The sequence below is a fragment of the Tenrec ecaudatus genome, chromosome 2 (genome assembly GCF_050624435.1).
Source record: "Tenrec ecaudatus isolate mTenEca1 chromosome 2, mTenEca1.hap1, whole genome shotgun sequence".
NCBI lineage: Eukaryota > Metazoa > Chordata > Mammalia > Afrosoricida > Tenrecidae > Tenrec > Tenrec ecaudatus.
Genome location: NC_134531.1, coordinates 289,198,348 through 289,220,056, shown reverse-complemented (window position 1 = coordinate 289,220,056; position 21,709 = coordinate 289,198,348). Strand labels below are relative to the sequence as shown.

The 21,709-nt window shown below is 38.3% G+C and overlaps 1 protein-coding gene, 1 non-coding gene and 1 pseudogene across 2 annotated transcripts in view; 1 reads left to right on the top strand and 2 right to left on the bottom strand.

Moving 5' to 3' along the window:
* ATG3 (autophagy related 3) overlaps positions 1 to 21,709 on the bottom strand; it is a 34,947-nt gene that overhangs the window by 9,665 nt on the left and 3,573 nt on the right. Inside the window, exons 2-7 of the mRNA XM_075542533.1 lie at positions 21,480 to 21,521; positions 14,607 to 14,656; positions 10,956 to 11,026; positions 8,230 to 8,337; positions 3,791 to 3,840; positions 739 to 817 (exon numbers count right to left, since the gene is read on the bottom strand). Of these exons, the coding sequence (XP_075398648.1) occupies positions 739 to 817; positions 3,791 to 3,840; positions 8,230 to 8,337; positions 10,956 to 11,026; positions 14,607 to 14,656; positions 21,480 to 21,521 (400 nt within the window). The remainder of the gene's footprint in view (positions 1 to 738; positions 818 to 3,790; positions 3,841 to 8,229; positions 8,338 to 10,955; positions 11,027 to 14,606; positions 14,657 to 21,479; positions 21,522 to 21,709) is intronic.
* On the bottom strand, positions 9,409 to 9,590 carry LOC142441850 (U2 spliceosomal RNA). The gene has a single exon (XR_012783165.1). It is a non-coding gene; the product is annotated as a U2 spliceosomal RNA (small nuclear RNA).
* On the top strand, positions 17,167 to 17,196 carry LOC142442057 (U7 small nuclear RNA; annotated as a pseudogene).

Genomic DNA, 21,709 nt, shown 5'->3' with positions numbered 1-21,709 from the left:
CTGAGCATTTCCACATGAGCATTTTAACTTGTTAGTTTCCACAACAAGCCTCTTCTGTGAAGCAGTCTCTGTGAGTCTGTGTGGCCACAACAAGAAATTATAGACCCGAAATAAAAAAGTAGAGAGTGATGTGAGTCAGAGCAGTTAACTTCACCTCATTTTAAATTATCTGAAGTTTTGCATGTATTAAAGAGTACCCTTATTAATAAAACAGGAAGGTATTAATAGTCATGTTTATAGACCTATACGACTCTGCTCTTATAGAGGATCTCAATCTTTTGCAGCAGTGGCCTACTAATGCAGTGATTCTCCATTGCTAGTCCTTAGATTGGCATTTCAGAACTACAGGGCAAGAAGGGGTTCTACATAGTTTGAAAAGACTCCCCTGCAGAATTACTATCTTAGTGTTTTAGTAGGAAAGTGATATCAAAGAGGAAGAAAATTACTTGTTATATGCTTTGAAATAATTAGTTTAAAAAGTAGCTTGAGTCTATATCTTGCAGCTTTATCCAACATTAGAGATTTATGATTAACACTTTTCCTAATAGGATTAATGTGGTCAAGACTAAGCTCCAAGTAAGACAGGAGAGTCCAAAATCAAGGTAACTTTAACACTGAGTAAATATGAACTAAACAAAGTCCTCCATTGCTAAATGTTAGAACTCAGAGCTCAGTAGAGCAAAATTCTTCATTCACATCACACAAAATACTGTCAAAGAAAACCTAGAAGATTAATACCTTCCATATCTGCAGCTTCCCCTTCGTCTTCCTCTTCTTCCTCACATAATGCTGGGGAATCTTGGTGTTTCATACTGTCCTTTGAAATTAATTTAACTGTCATTTGAATATGTTCATTAACTCAAATACTGAGACACACACCCACACCCCACCAGCATGTACCAGCAGGGATAACCACTGTGAACCCAAGAATAAGATAGTCCTTACCTTCAAGAAACTTCTAATACCATAGCAATGGATGACATGAGCTCATAAATCGGTCATTTACAAATTTCCCAAAGTGGGTGACACTGCCCCCTGGGAATAGGGGAAGCAGTGGAACAGGGGGACTGCAAAAGCAGATACTTACACTTGACCCTGGATGATGGGCTACAGCATAAAGTTTCTAATGCCTGGGGTGGGGGGGCGTGGAGGAGTGCAAAGAGGGTGGCAAAATGGGGCGGGGTATGCCAACTAAATTTGGGAGCCTGTGATTTAAAGCAATATGCTAAGTGCTGTGATTGAAAACATAAAAGGAATAGGAGCTAACGACTGTAAAATAGTGAACAATTTGCAATAAGAAAAAATTATTTTTATTCAATCAATTCATTAACTTTAGAAGTTCAGATCAAAGTTATGTATGTTTTCCTACTTATAAAGGACGGAAAATTTATATTTGCAAATCATAAATTATAAATCAAACTCACTGATCCAATTTCTCAGCAATATTCTACCTGAATTAAGCAAAAGTTGTCACAGGCATTACAAGGAGTTGTAGTGGCACAAAACTTAAGAGCCTGCACTCAGATGCTAACAGAAAGGTCAGAGGTTCAAATTCACCTGCTGCTGTATGGAAGGAAAGACCTAGCAATCTGCTGCTGTAAGGATTACAGCCTAGGAAACCATGTGGGCCAGTTTCACTGTCAGCCAGCGTCCCCATGAGTGGGAATCAGCCAATGCCCGACAGAGTGGACACTGAGAAGTTTGAATCATGGTGGGGACACTCACCCTTGATACAGTGGACCCCAGCACGTATCGACAATGAAGATTAACTCGTCGTGGATATTGGCTCTAGATGCTAAGTATTCTAAGCACTGATTTACAACAAACAATGAGTGCATACTGTGTATTAACTAGAAAGTAAAGATATAGTATAGTTGTAAATTAATCTGATTAAGTTGATCATCTTGCAACAGGGCATGAAACTGTCACTAGAACACAAGATTACTATATTAACCATTACTACACTTACTTGGGAGTATTACCATACATCTGAGGGAGGGAGGGAGGGAGGGAGGAAGAGGGACAGAGGGAGAGAGAGAGAGAAGGAGAGAGAGGGAGACACACACACACACACACACACCCCACCCCACCCCACCCCCAAAGCCTAAAGCCCTCACTATTAGGACCCAAATAAATACAAGGGGGCTTCAGAAAGGTCATGGTAAATTCCATTATCTTTTCGTTTAATTTTTTATACATATTTTTGAAGCCTATCTTAAAAGGCACATTAAATGAGGAGGCTCAAGGAAATCAGTTCTGACAAGAAAGTAATTAAGGCAAACAAGCGCTACTGAAAGCAACAAAATCACGTGTGATTTCTCTGTAGTCTTTCAGATACTCCCCAAAGTAGAATATCACAAAGATGAACAGAATCTTAATCCCTAGCAAATAAAATTCTACTGTGAAGAGAAAAGAAAAGCCCTTATTTTAGTTCCTAACACTTTCTACTAAGCTTCAGTTAACAATCCCAAGATTCAAATGACAAAATATACATAAAGGATATCTTAAACCTAGTCACGGCTGCAAGCATTGCTTCATAGGACAATAGGAACATACTTATTCTTTTAAGTAATTTATCATTTATGAGATTTGGTTGCTAAAATAATCTTAAAAGAGTGAAGGTATTTTGTATTACTTTTCCAAATGATTTCAAACTGAAAACATACAATTGCTCTCTTTTTAGAATTGAATAGTTTATATACTACTCATTGTCTGAATGAACCAAATCTTCTAAGCAGAAAAATGTTACCCAATTATACAATACTACATTCCCCCAAAATAAACCACATAACAAAAGTTAACTAATTTTGATTACACTAATTCAGAATGTCATGACAAAATTAAGCTGAAGCTTACATTTAAAATGAAAAAAAATTAAGCAAATATAGAATGATTAAATTGTTTAGCAGAAAATTTAGACTACAAATTTTAAATGCCACTTTTTTATTATTAGTGTTCTCTAATAACAAGAAAAGCCCTCCAAAGCATCCACTTATACATTATCACCCACTAAATACACTTGTCAGGAACCTCAGCGGAGCTGTGTGTGAGGCTGCTAACTGCAGCTGTTCCAAGCAGAAAGAGGAGGCTATCTGCCTCTATAAAAACTATAGTCTCGACTACTTCGAGACAGAGTCACAAAGAGATGTTAATGACTTGATGAGTCATTAACAAAGCATGAGCTTTGAGATGAGAGATAAGGCATCAATTTACTGGATGGTAATGAGTCTGATTTAAATATATTTGTAAGTAAAAATCATTTTGCTATAGGTTAAATTATTTCCTCCAAAAATACAAACTGTAAATCCTCTGGACATAATCCCACTTGGGATGGGCTGTGGTATGCTACTGAGCCTACATCAGTGCAGCACATTTCTTGAGCCAATCTCTTCTGACGTAAATTAAGAAGAAGCGCAAGTGGATGGGTCTCAAGAGACAAGCTACGTATCAGCAAGCGCCTTCCCTCAAAGCCGACAGAGAAAGCCAGCCTTTCTGAGACATTGTGTTTCTTAAAGTCAGCTCAGAGCATCACTAGATAATTAAGAAAATTTCTTCTTAACTAGTCAAGAATTCAAATTTTAAGACTTCTTAATGAAAAGAGTACTTTGTAATCGTATCTGAAAAAAAGGTCTTTCTTTACCATATGACAGGTTAAGAAAAATAAGGGAAGCAATGGGAAACTGAAGTTTTGGTATCTTCAGTAGAAAGGGGGTGCAGATAGAAGAATAATTTAGAAAGGACTCTCATGAATGAGGTAATCAAAGTTAAAAATATAATGAACTAGTAGTACCTTGCTTTCCAGTGAAATCTCTTTGACTGCTTCTGTCAGTCCTGCAACACCTGTGTAAAGATCAACAGAAAAGAGTAACTAAAATTAGGCTGTGAAACTAACCCATTTACCTGATTAGAACACCATGAACTCACTCAACTCATTGCTGTTGAGTTGATTCTTACTCATAGTTATCGTATAGAGACTTAAATATATCTACATTCACACAGCTTCTCTCAAATGAGTCACAAACTATTAGCAGGTTCTTTGCAAATAAATTTTACAAGGAACAATCTTAGTCATCTCTCAAATTAATCAGAAACCTACTACTTTAGTAATTCACCATAAATGACCTTACTTTAGCATTCCTCCTTTATTTCTCTTGCTTGAAGCTCTATCAAGGTACACATTCACTGCCAGAAAGCTACACAATCTGAGAAATTACTTAGTTAAGCCTGTATCAAAATATTCCCAACAAGGGATGGTTATGGTATCATTACTATTTGCCTCAAAAATCTAGGCTAATCCAGGGGGCAGTAATACCACCTCATTTATATAATTCGCTCTACTTTATAATTTACTTATCTATGTTATTGGGAGTTAATACATATATCATCCTATAGTTCAATCACATCAAGCAGTAATGTACAATCAATTTTCAAGTATTCATCGCCTCCCTTTTACTATCCCCCTCACTACTGTATACCCCCCTCACCGAAACCCTTATTCTACTTGTTGTCCCTATAGGTTCATCAATCCTGGGTTTCATACACTGAAAAACAGAAAACAATTAACACAAATTCAAGAGGGTCTCCCCCAATGACGTAGCACATCTAAGATAAACCCCAAAACGAACAGACAAAAAACAACAACAAAAATATAGAAAATGTTGAAAACCAGATCAGGCCTAAACTGACAAGGTTTGAATTATTCAAGTCAGATTTATCCTTCTGATGTTCTATATTCATTTCCCCAATGCCCTCTGTTTAGTAAGCACTTTTCTCCCACCCCTTTCTTATGGGAAATCACTGGAGGCTTATTTCCTATGTAGATCCCATAGTGTATCTTGGGCTGACACCATCATCCACAGCCATCTGCAAACTGGGTTCTCACCATTCAGATTCTGGTATTATTCCCGTCTTCAACTTCAGATTTACAATCCTTCAGTGACGGATACTGGTGTGCTTCTTCCATGTAGACTTAGCTGACATCTCACTTTGATGGCTGCTTGTTTGGAAATAAGCTTTCAGGCCTCAGACGCTATTTTACCTGACAGCTGGGCCCCATCTAATTTCTCCGCAGTTTGCTGTAGCACTCACATCTTTCAAGCTCCCTTCCTCAGGGAAAGTATCGAGCTGGGCCATGACGGAAACACGAATTGTTCTAAGTTGGAATCAGGATTTAGTGTGAGTCCAAAACCCATTCCTGGATCTGTTTTCAATCATCCCCCTGGGGTATAACAATTTTTCGTTGATGTTGTCTTTGAATAGCCACAACTCATTTAATCGAGATAACCACTAATTACTTAAGTGGTAGTTAGGTTAAGGTGACCAGATGTCCTGCTTTTGACGGGACCATCCCGATTTTTAACAATTTGTCCTGCGTCCCACGGCGATTTTAAAAAGTCCTGATCTTTGGAAAGAATGCACGACAAGCTAGGGTATACGGTCTTCAGCTACCATGTGGCTATTTCGCCAGGATCTGAGTTTTATCAATGGTGTCCCGCTGGTGTTCTGCTTTACCAATGTTAAAATCTGGTAACCCTAATAGGTCAATGATTTCTCATTAAGAACTGACTTCTCAAAAAACAAAAAAAAATGACTTCTCCAGAGGGTTTGTGAAATGATTTGCATGAATCCGTCAGTTAAGTGAAGAAACTGGGATTCAAACCCATACCTGCTGCTTTTAGGCTCAACACAATCTCATTGAGTAAGTACTTCCGAACCAAGCTGTCACGCGAGTGCAGCAGCACTAGTTAATATTTCCAATTTAAATTATTTCTCTGTTCTCAGATGAACAAGGATGGGGAAACAGAGTAACTAACTTAAAAAATAAAGTATGCTTAAGTCCTTTTTTAAGTTCTAAAACCTTGAAATTATACATCCAACATGCCCAAACTAAGAATGATTAGCTCAGTTGTTTTACAACTCGAAAATGTCGATCCACAGCTCTGTACTAAGCAGTTAGCTCTTAAGTTTTGCTAGAAATTTTTGTATAAGTGTGGGTTACAGTATGATTATTAAACCTAGTTATTTAACATAGCTAATTGATATTACAAAATGATTAACTGAAATCTTATACAAAGGAACAAAGAATATGGGCCTCTCTCATCTGTTAAAATATAGTAATGTCCCATTAAATCAGCCTTCTCTAAAAGTAGGACACAGTGGCAAAGAAAGAGAACTCCCCTTAGCTAAGGAAGGGAATGCGACTAAGGACTAAAGGAGAATGCAGCTCAGAAGAGAAACAGGGATAAAGCAAGACATCTAAGAGTCTTTTAATTCAACTGGAAGCACTGCTACAATTACATTGGAATATAGCTTAAACCAGCGGTTCTCAACCTTCCTAATGCTGTGACACTTTAATATAGTTACACATGTTGTGGTGACACCCCCAACCATAACATTATGTTCGTTGCTACTTCATCATTGTAATTTTGCTACTGTTATGAAACGAGCAACCCATGTGGAAGGGTCATTCGAACCCCAAAGGGTTCATGCATGACCCACAGGTTGCGAAACCACTAGCTTAAACCTAAGCTTTTATATAGAGCTCTCAAAAATATTAGTTAGAATTTACTATACACATCAGTTTTTTACTTACTCCCGGAGAGTCAATGGCGACTCACAGCCACCCCACAGAACAGGGTAGAACAACTGCCCCGTGAGCCTTCAACGCTGTGTTTACATTAGTAGACAGCCCAGTCTTTCTCCCTCAGAGCTGCTGTTGGTTTAGAACTGCTCACCTTGCAGATCACAGCCCATCCCGTAACCACAAAGCCAGCAGGGCTCCAAACATTATGTAAACTGCAGTGTAATGCTATGTTGTTTCCCATATGTGAAAGTACTACTATTCTCATGGCACTAAGGAAAACTTGTGTTGTTCACCCAATTTCTCATAGATTTCTGTAATGACATTTTAAATATGGACCTGGATTTGGGAGTTTTTATTATGGAATGAATTACAACCAGAGGAAATAGTAACTCGTTAACTTAACATTAGAAAGTTAGTACTGTAACCAATGGCTCCTAGTCAGTCAGCAGACAATTTTACTAAAAATTCACTGCTTACACCTTCCAGAAAATTTCATGGGGAAATTACAGCAAGCAGCTGAATGATTGTGGAGGAGGATAAAAATCACTGTCTAACAGCACTACTCAGTGGAGGGAAGGAAGATAGAAATTATTTTCTAAGTGTGTTGAATTTGTTATCTCCTGTGGTTCTCGACACACAACAGTCACACTCATTAAAACCACGCAATTTCAGATCACGAAGCCCAATCTATGTGAAAGCAACACAAGAAAAATTCTCAATCTGGGCCTTCTGTCCATAGAAAAGAACTGGCAGCGTCCCTACATACATAGAAGAGAAACAGAACTACTAAAGAGGCACTTTGTGGGATGCTGCGACTGGCATCCAGTGAGTAGAAGCCAGAGAATGCTCCATGTTCTCCAAGGCTTGAGAAAGCCTCCCACCACATAGGATTATCTGGTCCAAAGTGACAACTGGCCCAGAGTGAGAAGCCCTCCCTTACAACTGCTTTAAGATACTTGTATCACTTAGTTTAGATAATTTAAGAGGAAAACTTGCTTCCAAGAGCCAAGATATAAATGCTGAACATACTTTCTTCATGCAATATTAAGCACTTACATAGTTACATTTGTAAACAAATGCTCATGAAGGGTTACATTCAGTCAGTGTGCTCTAACATATTTACTGAACAACTTCTAAACAGGAACTATGATAAACTGAGAATTCAACAATGAATCTGTCTTCATGGAGTTCACAGTATTTAATATCTTTTAATAAGCACTGAAAAATTATTAAGTACTGTTCAATGCCGGGTATTTTCATTGTGGTATCTGGATAAAGGAAAGGTGAATAGGATACATTTCCTGTCCTCAAGGAGCTCAGAGTCCCGTAGAATGACAAATAACCAAGGAATTCTAGTTATATAGGATACACACTCAGTATTTCTGATTTGCTTTATTTTTTCTTTATTTAGAAATACAAAATATGGACATTTTCAAAATACAATTTGAGAAGCAATTACAGAAATCTAGTGTATTTCAAGGGCTTTTTAAACATCAATTTTGCCAATATGTCCTCTTCCTTCCCTCAGAGGAAAGTTACAGGGGACAAAACTGCACAGTATATGCCCCCTTTGTTTGAGCGACGCTTTTTACAAAAGACTTTAAGACCATTTAAAACGAATATATAGCATCCTGGTCTCCTCTTACCTGTGTTGTGGTATGTATCTACCCATCCCCCATCACCATCATCTTCTTCAATGATAGCTTCCAATTCATCTGAATATTCCATCTGTTTGCACCGCTTGTAACATGGCACTATTAAAAAATGGCAAATAGTTATAGCACATGCCATGCTATTCATAAGTCCATTAGTTTTTCATAAAGTTCCATCCTATAAAGATATATTATCTGCATCAATGCATTTCGTTTCTAAAGAAAGTGATTTAGAGTGGTATTCAGCTCAGATACTTAATTCTTCAGTTACATTAATGATCCCCAACGTATCCGTGTCAGAAGACAGGAGAAAATGGTCTACTCCGAGTTCTCTACACACTCCTTCCCTGACAGTCTGCGAGAACCCAGGCTGAGGTCACAAGTGGCATTATCCACCCCCCTCTGTCAGTGGTCTTAAGCTCACAACAGGGAGGCACCACCTGTCATGCCCAAGTGGGGAGGGAGCAGGTGACCTCCTGTTTGCACAGCTGAAGGAACTTTCAATGTAAAATTCACCATTTAAGTTCCAGTTTTCACAATAGAGTGCCTTAAAATCCCCTAACAGCTGAATTTAATTCTTTCAGACAATACTGCTGCCAAGGCAATGAACAGGTGTTAGTTTTTATAAGCCTAACACAGAGAAACTGCAAAGTAAAAGCACCTAACAAAGGATTAATACATCTGATTTGTTTTCTTTTTTAACATAGGAGGATATAATTATCAACTATACTAAGAAAAAAGTATGCAAAAGGTAAGGAAAACTTGTGTCTCATACACAATTGCTTTCCCTTTCTATGTCAGTTACATTTGAACAGAAATCAATGCACTGCTTTGCTATCAATCCGGATGACAAGATTTGGTGTTTCCAAATCAAGTGTATAAAAACAGTGCCTGCTTCAAAAATATCAATGTGACTATAAGAAATCCTTCAGAGCAGCCCGGGTGGCTTAGTGGTTGAGTTGGGTTGCAATCCAAAAGGTCAGTAGATCCAAACCACCAGTTGCTCCAAGGGAGAAAGATGGGACTTTTTATTCCTGTAAAGAGTTAAAATCTCAGAAATTCCCAGAACAGTTCTACTGGTCCTACAGGATCGCTACAAGTTGATATGACTCTATGGCACAGAGAGAGAAGCAATCCTTCAATGACAAAGTGGATAACAGGATCTTTAGTTTGGAGATTTTAGATGTATAATGTAGTTATCAATTTCATCTTTTCTTTTCGTTTTGACGGAGGAAGCTCCTATTCCATCTCTCTGCTCCAAAAACCATTTAATATATTGTCCTCGGATAGAGGACATATCAGATATTAAACTGATAAGAACAGATACTACACAGGCCAAAAGGCCGAGAAGAGATCAATTTCATCTTTTAATGAAGAATATATATCTACGAAAAATTAACATCAAGTATCTAAACAGATTATTACATCAACTCAAATAAAAATTCAGTTAGACAAAGGTCAACTTTGTGCTTTGAGCTCTCTTCTTCCAATTAGATTAGATGCTCGGTTTTTTGTTTTTTTTGGGGGGGCGGTGGCAGGGGAGCTGAGGGAGATAAAAGTTAAATACCGTATACACTTGTTCGTGTATAAGCAGAGTTGTTCAGCACAAAAAATGTGCTGAAAAACTGGGGTTCGGTTTATACACGCGTCAGTGGTACCCCATTGAGGTGTGACATCTCGCTGGCCCCCTCCCCAGGTAACAGGACAAGCCCATTATCTCCCGGGGGATTGCCGTTTCTCCGCTGACACTGCAGGGCTTTGAATGTTTGTTTACTCACATCTAACCAATAAGAGCCGTCCTATGACATGTATCTTTGAATAAGCCTTTTTAAGACCGTGTGCGAAGGATGTGGCATGAATGGATGTCATCTGGTCAAGCCTGACTAACAAAAGGAGGAAATCTCATGAAGCCTGACAAAGAGTTAATAGCAAACTGGGTTCGAGATGCATGGGAAGACATTCCAGAAGACATGGTGCGACGTGCCTTCCAGAAATGTAGTATTAGTAATCCTGTGGATGGCAGTGAAGGCTGCGCTTTGTATGAAAATGACAGCAGTGATGGTGATGACGGTGATCTCAGTGAGGACAGAGTCTATGATGACCTCATACCAGCTGAAGCTCTGCACTGGGATACGGATGATGTTGAGGAACCCGGTTTGGAAGGATTTTAACTCTACATTTTAGCTTGGTTGCTGATTGAGCTCGGGGAATAGCAGTCTTAAGGTATTATTGTTGATACCTCATTGTTTTTGTTGAACCTATTTTCCACTTACTGTGCTGGTTTATTAATGTTAAATGACTTGCTGTCCTTTTATTTAAAATAAATATTTAAATACATTACCCCACTGATGTCTCAATTTTTAGTAATTTTATTTTCATTTGTTTTGATTATTGAAGCTCACCAACAGCTTCTGCATTTTTTCCCTCGGCTTATACTCGAGTCAATCAGTTTTCCTCGTTTCCCAGGTAATAATTAGGTACCTCGGCTTATACTAAGGTCACCTTATATTCCAGTATATATGGTAAATGGGAGGAAAAAAACCCCAAAAACTCCAGCAGCAGAAAGTACAGGGTTTCATTAAACTTCTAAATTGTTATCTGAGAACCACAATCTATAAACACAGTTTTAAGTATAGATTAAGACCACTGAGTGTTAAAGTGTTGTGTTTTTTTAAATATAACTGTACACCATTCTTTAATATGTACAACATAATTCTTACCATTTTTGGTTACCAAAAATTGTTTGCCTTTTGGTAAGTAAGCCTTCACTTTGGATTCTTCCCCTGTAGCCCTTTAAAAACAATGAAAGGTACATAGAGAGACACATAAACTTTTAGAAGGTAATACGGAATGACGATATCACATCTAAGTCGCAAAACTACCCAACTTGGATTAGCATTTGCCCAAAAACAATGTTCAGAAGTCTGGAAGGAGCAGGAAAGAAGTGGGAATGGACAATGGCCCAGGGAAGAAGTGGACAGAGCACTATTACATTGATTTGCAAATGTCCAACAAAATGTGAATAAATTGTTGAATGGAACACTAATGATTTGCTGTTAATTTTTATGCAAACTACAGTAAAATGTTAAAAAGAAAACAAAACCTATATCACAGTCCCCAAGAAAACTATTTTACTACTATTTTGGATAGAATGTCATTTAATGATTGATCCTGGGCATATTTTGGCTCAGCGCATTAAAAAGCATAATTCACCTTTAAAAGTAAAATGCACTAAGATATGTAGATCTACAAAATTTTGACATTAGACAAAGGGGTTAGAATAATATAGATTAAACAAGTATTGTATTTGTCTGAAAATAAAAAGAAAATTCCATTCCCTTGTGTGTATATGCTCATTCATATTTTCAGTCCTAAAGCAATGCTCACGTCCAAGCCAAGAAGAGGCAGCAAAAAAAGCTGCATTACATTACATAACAAAGTAGGCTGCTGGCACGATCCCATTCCTATCACTGATGAAAATCAGAACTCGGGGATGCGAGATCCTTTGAATCACAAAATGATAATGTTGAGAATAATGACTAAACACAAACTTTTACTGAATACTTACTGCGTCACAAATTAAAATTTTAATCTGTATTTTAAAAATTTAATCCTAATAAACAACTAGGTAATATTAAAATCCCCATTTCACAATTAGGTAAACAAAAGCTTAATAAAGTCAAATTGTCCAGGGCCACAAAACCAAACGGTGGAATCACCAGGAGGAAGCCAGAGACCCCAGGGTCCTGCCCATGACCACTACTCCCTCTGTGGGCCAGAGCCAGTAACAATGCTTCCTTCCCACTCTTCTAGGATATGCTGGAATCCCCCAGGATGCATTTGTTCAAAGATTTTTCTGTTAATGACTGGAACTAGCCAGATGTAGGGTGGCATCTGGTCTGTCACAGAAATATAAAGGCATCGATTTAGTGCTGTTACCTTCTTAAGCTTCAGTCTTAAATTCAGTCCACAGATAGGTTTTAAGCACAAAGTAAACCACCAGGAGGTTCTCCATTAAGATTTGGCAGTCCTGTGGGTTGCTTTAGGCCATTCCCAAGAGTCAAATTCCTCATGGTCAAGCAAATGCTACAGGCACTGAGAGGACGTTCCTTAGGGCACTGAGCCTTAAGGGTACACAGGAAAGCATGGCATGGCAAGAACTTGTTTCTACCACGGACTTGAAATGGATTATTCCTTTGGATCCACAAGCCAGCCAAAAGAACAGACACTGGAGTAAGATTTAAATGAGTTCTGAATTATAGTAAAATGATTTCAAACTGCACAATTCATAGAGTACGACTATAAACTCTGAATGTCTACTTAAAAAGATCCTGACCACATATACACACAATGGCATAAATCATGTCTAAGCTAATCAAATAATTATGGGATTTAACAAAGGAATCAGAACAAGCAAAACATGTATCACAAATGTGTATTTATCAGGAAAATCTTAAATTAGTTCAGTTTTTGCAAAATTATTCTAAGTTTTCCTTATCTGACTTCACATATATCTAAATTAATATCAAAATTCAGTATATACATTTTTAACAATTTAGATAGTAGGGTGGGGGCAGGGAGCAACAACCCTTACTAAAATCAGGGAGCGTATACAATATAATCTCAGTTTTAAATATGGAACTGAAAACACAGAAGGGCAAAAAGGATATAATAATAAACCTGCCAGTTTAGCTTTCATGATGCATAAATATCAATGCCCTATGTGGTAGTTACATAATTTCATGTCAACTTGGAGACATAGAAAAGTGTAGTGGAGTCTAGCCTGTCTATCAGGTCACAACCTGATGGTGACCTTTTGTGGGCATGGCCTTCTCATAAAGAGGGTGCTGGGAACCTTCCCCTCTCTCTCTGTCTTCACCTTTCCTGCTGGATGACCTAGATTGCTGCCAGAGCCCTGGAGATGCAGCTACTGCCATTGGATTCAAAGGACTTTGCTTCTACCTGCCTGATCTGTAATCTTCCTGAATTCTGCATCATTCCATGTGGCCGCATGAGTCAGAAGAGGAATATGCAGACTAATATTGGACTTAGGGATCTGATCTGGACTGGGCTAGGATGTTTGCTTAATATACAATTACTTCTTGAAATAAAGCTCTTTCTTACACATTTGCGTGTCTCTGGATTTGTTTCTTTAGTTAACCTGGCCTAACCCACCCCAGAAAATTAAAATGATTAAAAGCAGGAACAACTCTCTGGGTATAAGTTAAATATAAAAACTACGGGAAATAAACGACCACAGATAGAAAAGAGTGCCAATTCCGGTTTAAAATGATGTAATTATTTAAGATCTTTAAATATTTAAAAACATCAATTAGAACCTCATTAGTTTTAGAATCCCTTGCCCCAAATTTTATAACATTCATTTGTACTCATAAAGAAATTTTTAGGTAGCTGGATAATGAGGGTTGTTCCCCTCCATGCCTAGCGGCCCCCTACAGGTAATTGTAAGAAGCCAGTATACCTGGGTGGGCCCCAATCTAGGCCAGGTGGGCTGAATTAAGCCAATGGGGGTCAACCAGCACCTTCACCAGGCCTCCCAGGGGAAGGCCCTAAAACAGCCTGAACCAGGAGACCACCTCTCCCTTTTCCCGCTGTTCCTCGTGCTGTGGCCTCAGGTCTGTGTAAAACCTGAAACTTCTGCTATCCTTTATAAAACTCATTACGATCACAAACTAGTTTTGCCGTGAATTTCTTTCTCGCAGGAAGCCAAGAATCGAGGTATTCCCCACCCGAGGAATCTAACAAAATTACTTGGGATGGGGGTCAGTGGGGTCTGACTGCCTCTAGCTAAGCAATGGAGAGGAGAAATCACCTTCATCAGCCTCCCATCTGCCAACATTCCTTCCAACTGACACCAGTTGGCTGAGTGGTTATGCATTGGGCTTTTCTAAATGCAAGGTGTCAGCAGTTGGAAAGCACCCAGCCACTCCTTAGGCAGAAGACCAGGCTTTCAACTCGGGTAAAGAGTTACAGTCTCGGAAGCCCACAGTTCGACCCTGTTTAGGGATTGCTTTCCACTAAGAGTCAACATGGACTTACAGCGGGAGTTTGTTATGGTGTGCTCCCTCCGACAGCACACTGCACTCTTCAGCTGGGTTGGAGAATTACTGCAACAGCCACTCACAATTCAGACACAACTCACAATTGGGGGCTTTAATAAGGAAGTTAGCAGGTTGCAAAATCTCAAGGATGCAATATTTGCACAGGACACCCAGGCCCCTCTCTGATCTTTGTAATGTTAACAAAGCTCTTTTTGGGCATGTCACTCCCCACATAAGCCTCAGCAGGAAGGCACTCAGGAGGGGCTGGAGCCATAACTGTTTCTTTTGTGTTCACTCAAATGTACTTACCATTGCCATGTTGGGCAGTGGTGGACTAAATGATCTCCAGCGGCCACAAACTATTCAGGGTTTGAAAAGAAAAGGTATGCATCATTACATATAGTATGGTAAGATACCAAACTGATCACTACAAAACGGGTCAGATCTTCAACTAAATTTTAAACAGCATTAAACCTAATTTATTTGTCTGAAAGTGATTTTTGATTATTGTGAGAGCTACATTCTTATAGCATACAGTATCATATAATGAATAGAGGTAAGGCTACAGGATTGAAAATGCCAAAAACGATTCCAGGGACAAATAAAATGTAGAGAGACTCTTGCTACTGGGTGAAAACTTCTAAAAAAAAGTTTAAGTTGTCAAACTGAAAAAAGCCTCTAATGTAAAGTTAGCTGATTATATATCAAAATGCATGCTACTTTTTCTCCTCCTTTCCCCTTCATTTAGAAAATGGCCAATTTTAAAACTTCTTTCACAGTCTTAATCATTAAAAACAGAAATGTAGTGCCAAAGAAGGCAGAAAAAAACTTTGGAGATGACTTTTAAAATATCTAGCTAATTAAGAAACTGACTCAGCAAACAAGCCTTTTGTATTCTACACATTTTTGTTTTACTCCAACAACAACAACAACAAATTTAAATAGGAAGTGTCCCCCTTTGAGAGTTTCCAGTTAAGCAAGAGCTAGCTTTATCTGCAGACAGCAACTCCGCTGATTCTTGAGAGCAGAAAGCAAAAGCCTGTTGAACATAATTTTCAATGCCCCAATTCAAGTAAAGTACATACGTACTTCCCCAATTATTTGTATTTCACAACAACTCTCACTTCCCTTGCTTTATTTTGTTCATGAATTTATTCCACTGCAAAAGTCCTAAGATCCTAATACTTCCCCCTCCTCATGCCTGATGGCATAAAAAAAATTAAACTATAAGGAAAACAACCCTGAGAAAGGAATTGCACAAGCACCCATCTATCCTCATTAACAATATACAATGACCACTATTACTTGTTTCTGTTCAAATAAACTAAATGTAAGATAGAAATGGACTCAGATTTCTACGTGATCAATACTGCTTACAACAGCTTTTACTCAGTAATTATTCTCTTGTGAGATTTATCATCAAGCAGAAAATTTACTTTTAAGATAAAACTGATATTATTAACAATTTGGTGAGCAACTATTTCTCAAGCTGCCTTCTATGAATAGTACTCTACTTAATCGAGCCACACACATCCAACATGAAAGTAGATTTAGCTTATACCACTGCCATCAAGTTGACTAATTTTTCTTCCATGTAGCAGCCCCTAACCTATAAGTTAACAGCCCAAAGCTTAACCCCCGATTCCACCAGTTTTCCTTTATTTCTAGCTAGATAAAACACTCTTAAATTAATTCCGGTTTTAAAAGTTACTTTTTTATCCAGTAACCATACAGTTTCATATTTAACTTCAACTATTTATCAATTAGTCATCTCCACAGAAGGCATAAAGTCCAAGCCAGTGTTTCCCAAAGTGGGGTATTATTGACACCTGGGGGACACTGGAATGATACAAGCATCGGGTTGATGGAAGATACCTAATACTTTATTCTGGATTATAAGTTATAGTACAAAAGTTTTCATTGCTGGGGAGAATGGGTTTTGTTGTTTTTCCCTGAAAAGGGGAAAGTAGAGCAAGTAAGTTTGGGAATCTATGATCTAAGGATATAAGAACAGAATACTGTCATCTCTGCTCTTGATTTCAGATGTTTAGTTTTAAGAGTCCACTGCTTGTCTGTCGGTGTGTCGTACTGTGGTGGCTTGTGTGTTGCTGTGATGCTGGAAGCTCTGTCACGGTTATTTCAAATGCCAGCAGGGTCGCCCAAAGTGAACAGCAGAGTTTCCAGACTAAGAGCAGACTACAAAGAAGGCATCAGCTGTCCTACGAAGTGGACAGTCTTATGGCTAATCAAAGCACTGTCACATACTGAGGATCTACGAAACAGAAGTAGAACACGGTCAGAGATAATGTCATAAATGAGTGCCTCAGGTCAGAAGGCTCAGAATACGACTAAGGCAGAGGCACATTTTCAAAGTAGAGCCACGGAATAAAGTCCGTGGGATGTGAGAGCAAAGCCTTCTTGACCTCGTTTCCGGAAGGGGCAAAACTGAAAATGAGAAGATATGGCTGTGAAAATCCACCGACACGAACTTGGAATGTACCAAGTACGAATCTATGAAAACTGGAGGTCAAAAACATAACACATGAAAATCAATATCCCAGGCACTAGTCAGCTAAAACTAAATTACTGTTGCCATTCTGAACTAGAACATTCTACGGTTTACTATGCTGAAAAACACAATCAAGAGGAAAGGCACTGCACTCATTGCCAAAAAGGGACATTTCATTATCTATTTTGAAATAACATGATTGAGCTAGGATTATACCTATTCATTTTCAAGGAAATTCAATCAATACAACTATTATTCAAATTTGTGCATCAACTACTAGTTAGTGCTGAAGAAATTGAAGAATTCTAATACCATCTTCAGCCTAAATCAATCAAACATGCAATCAAGATGTACTGATGACAGTGTTACAGCTCTTTTAGAATTTGTCTAAAAAAAAAAGATGCACCGATGATTACTGGTAATGCAAAAGTTTGAAACAAAGAGGAAGGAAAAGTAGTTGGAAAATATGCTCTTGATTGTAGAAATGAAACTGGAAATTGCAAGATAGAATTTTGCAAGACCAACAACTGTTTTATAGCAAATACCTTTTTCAACAACACAAATGGTGACTATACACACGGACTTCCCCAGATGGAATACACAGAAATCAAACTGACCACATGATGGAGAAGCTCAATATCAGCAGCTAAAACCAGGCCAAGGGGCTGACTTGTAGAACGGACCATCAATTACTTGTTCATATGTAAGTTCTGGTTGATGCTGAAGAAAATTAAAACGAATCCATGAGAACCAAAATACAACCTTGAGCCTATCCCACCTGAATTTCAAGAACACCTCAATAACAGATTTGCTGCACTGCACACGAATGACAGAGGATAAGCTGTGGAATGACATCAAGAATATCATTCATTAAAAAGAGAAGGAGAAAGAAAAGATTAAAGTAGCTATCACAAGAGACTGAACCTTGCTCATAATCGTAGAGTAGCTAAGCCAAGTGGAAAAAATGATGACATCAAAGAGTCGAGCAGAAAATTTCAAAGAGCAGCTTTCGAAGATAAATTATTATAATGATATATGTACAGACCTAGAGTTAGGAAACCAATAGAGAATTCACTCAGCATATTTGAAAATGAAAGAATCAAGCCTTGAATTGCAATACTGAAAGACTCTATGGACAAAATTATGCATCAAAAGAAGATAGAAAGAATACAGTCATTATACAAAACAAATAGACATTCCACCATATCAGGAGGTAGTATATGAGCAAGAACCAACAGTATTAAAGGAAGAAATTCAAGCTGCACTGAATGCATTAGCCAAAACCAAAGCTCCAGAAATTGACTGAATAACAATTGAAATGTTTCAATAAGTGATGAAGCACTGAAAGCACTCATTCATCTATGCCAGGAAATTTGGAACACAGCTACCTGGCCAACTGAATGGAAGAGATCATATTTGTACTAGTTCCAAAGAAAGGTAAGCCAACAGAATGCTCACATTATACAATATCAATAACAGCACATGCAAGTAAAATTTTGCTAAAGATCATCCAATAATGGTTGTAGCAGTACAATGGCAGGAGCTTCCAGAGGTTCAGGCTAGATTGAGAAGGGGCAAGATAGGTCTTGGTTGAAAGCAGAGAAGACCAGAAAGACGGTTATTTGTGTTTTATTGACTATGAAAAGGCATTTGACTGAGTAGTTCTTAAACTATGGATAACCTTGAGGAGAACGGAAACTCCAAAACACGCCGTTGTGTTTATGCTGAACTTGTACATGCACCAAGCAGCAGCTGTTTGAACAAAGGACTACACACGCTGTAAGATCAGGAAAGGCATGCTTCCTCGGGGTCACATCGTCTCACCATACTTATTCAATCTGTTTGATATGCAAACAACCGAGAAGCTGGATTATAAGAAGAATGTGGCATCAGGAGTGAAAAAAGGCTTATTAACTATCTACTATATGCAAATGACACAATCTTGCTTAATGCGCAGAGGACTTAAAAATACTTGCTAATGAAGATCAGGGATTGAAGCCTTGAGTATTAATTACAACTCAATGTAAAGAAAATCGAATCTTCACATCTAGACCAATAGGTAACATCATGAAAAATGAACCAAAGGTTGAAGTTGTCAAGGATTTTGTCTTGCTTGGATCCACAGTCAATCCACTGCTCATGGAAACAACAGCAGTCAAGAGATCAAATGACATATTGCAATGGGTAAATCTGCTGCACAAGACCGCTTTAAAGTTCTGAAAAGCAAGGATGTTACTGTGAGAACTAAGATGTGCCTGACCCAAACCACATTATTTTCCATTGCCTCGTATGCATGTGAAATTTGATTGTTGACTAAGGAAGACCAAAGGAGAATGAATGCATTTGAATTGTGGTGCTGGTGAAGAATACTGAAAGCTCCATGGACTGCCTAAAGAACCAACATCTTGGAGGAAGCACAGCCAGACTGCACAGCAGAGGCAAAGACAGAGAAATGGTCTGGTGTACTTTGGACATGTTTTCAGAAGAGACCAATCCTGAGGAAAGACATCGTGTTTCGCAGAACAGTGCTGAAGAAGGCCTCTAACAAAGTGGACTGGCAGTGGCTGCAGCAATAGAAGAACAACTGTGACGATGGTACGTGATCAGGCAATGCTTCACTGTTGTGCATGTGGTGGCACGAGTCAGAAGAGACTCGATGACACCTAGCAACAACAATTCCAAAAGTCATGTCTCCATTATAGCTTTGTTTGGCAAGAATTTCCATGCCCTTAAGATCAAAAGCCAGTTTCATGAGCACTAAAGGCATTGAACTCATGAAGCCTAAACTATCTCCACAATATCTGTTGGAACCCTAGCCTCTATCCCTGCGGATGAGATCTAATGTGACGACCTCGCACAATGCAGTCAAATATCACGCAATCCATGCATCTGTTGAAGTGCTACCAATGAAGGGTGGGTCCAGCTCTTTCTATACAGAGCAAAGCATGCGTACAGACAGGCAGCCACTTACTGGGGAAGACTGAAAGTATGTCCTCCATGGGACCAGGATTGTGATCCTGGACGTGAATCCTCAAGACTACGAGAAAATATAATCCTGTTCCTTTAGTCCACACACTTGTGGCATTTGTGTTACTGAAACACTAGATAACTAAGGTAAGTAGAATGGATCCCTTAAAGAATATCTGGGCCAAATCTCACCTTTTAGATGAGGAACCTGGCCTAAGCCTGCACAACTTGCCATTGCCCAAGTGAGAACAAGAAAAACCAAAGCAATTCACCTAAAGCACTGGTTCTCAACCTTCCTAATCCCGCAACCCTTTTAATACAGTCCCTCTTGTTGTAGTGGGCCCCCAACCACAAATTTATTCTTGTTGCTACTTCATAACTGTAATTTTGCTACTGTTCTGAATCGGGTGACCTCTGTGAAAGTCGTTCGACCCCCAAAGGGGTTGCGACCCACAGGTTGAGAACCACTGACCTAAAGGCAAGTCTTCTAGGTTCTTTCTACACCATTATGTGCCTTTATGAAAAATAAGGATTATTTTATATGTGCTTGGTACCCATCTGGACTGGTTTTGTTAAGCACAATTGTCTTACAATTCACTTGAATTTCTAAAAACAAAACAACTCATTGCCACCGAGTCCATTCTGACTCAGCAATCCTATCAGGCAGACTAGACCCCTGTAGGTGCCTGAGAGTGTAACTCTTCATGGAGTATCTTTTGCCCATGGATGGGCTGGTGGCTTCGAACGACTAACTGTGGTTTGCGACTCAACAAATAAACTACTATTTCATCACAATAGGAAATTGAAAGACCAGTTAATTCACTGCCTTGTGGACTTGTATTTAAAACATCAGTAAGATCCTATCATGTGCCACATTGTAAATTTTTTCTTTCAAAATAATAAATTAAGCTCTATTACCAAAGAGTGGTGTTTTCAGTGAGAGCTTAAGTAAAACTCAAATAAATTCTGTTCCATATTTTAAGAACAAAAATAAGTCTGATACAACCGTAGCTACTTATAATAAATACCTGATTGCAAAGAATAGATTCTAAAAAGGATTCAGAATCGATCTTTTCTCCGTTTTTTTCATGGAAAACAAAGTGAAATTATCTAAATTGAAAAGAACTCTTTGTCTTGTTAGAAGTTTTTTTTTAAAAAATACAACTAGCCTATGACATAGCTGTTATTTCCAACATAAAGGAGTTTCAAAATAACCTAGTTTGTAGAATAAGTTGGATTGGGAGAAAAGAATCAGTGTGAAGTATGTTTAAAAAAAACCACATAATCTGAATACTAAGAGAACAATGAATGTTCCAGCAGTGGATGGAGTATACAACCAGAAAGCCATGAAAACCCATTTGGGGCAAACAGTCAGGTCTGCGAACGTCACAGTGCCCACTGCAAAGACTAATATGGCATAGAGATGAGCAGAGGGTAAATGGCCATGCCTCTATCACCCTATTTCTAAATACAGAGGAAGCACAGAGCAAAGGGAGAAGTGGCAAATTAAGAGGGAAGTAACCTCTCCTTTTATAGGAAGTAGTACATTATTTAAAGTCCCTAAATATTGTAAATAGAAAGAATCCAGTTTTACTTAAATTGCGACTAACATTTAAAAGCTTTTCTTACAAAGCAGAAAACACAGGGTTTTAATAAAATAATTATTTCTCTAAATTTAGGAAACTTAAAATCTATCCGGCGCTTACCTCTTCTGGGTTGATGGCTCCTGTTTCTTTAAACTTTGATTCCTAAAATTAAAAAAAGAATAAATGAGTAACATCAATTTCTACTTTTTATTCATTTAAATAAAAAACATTTGTGAAGCAACTATTTGCCTGGCATCTACTATTTTAGGCAATGAGGCAGACAAAAAGTGAATGAATGAATCTGATCTCAAGGAATAAACAAGTCTAATAGGTGACATGGACATGAAAAC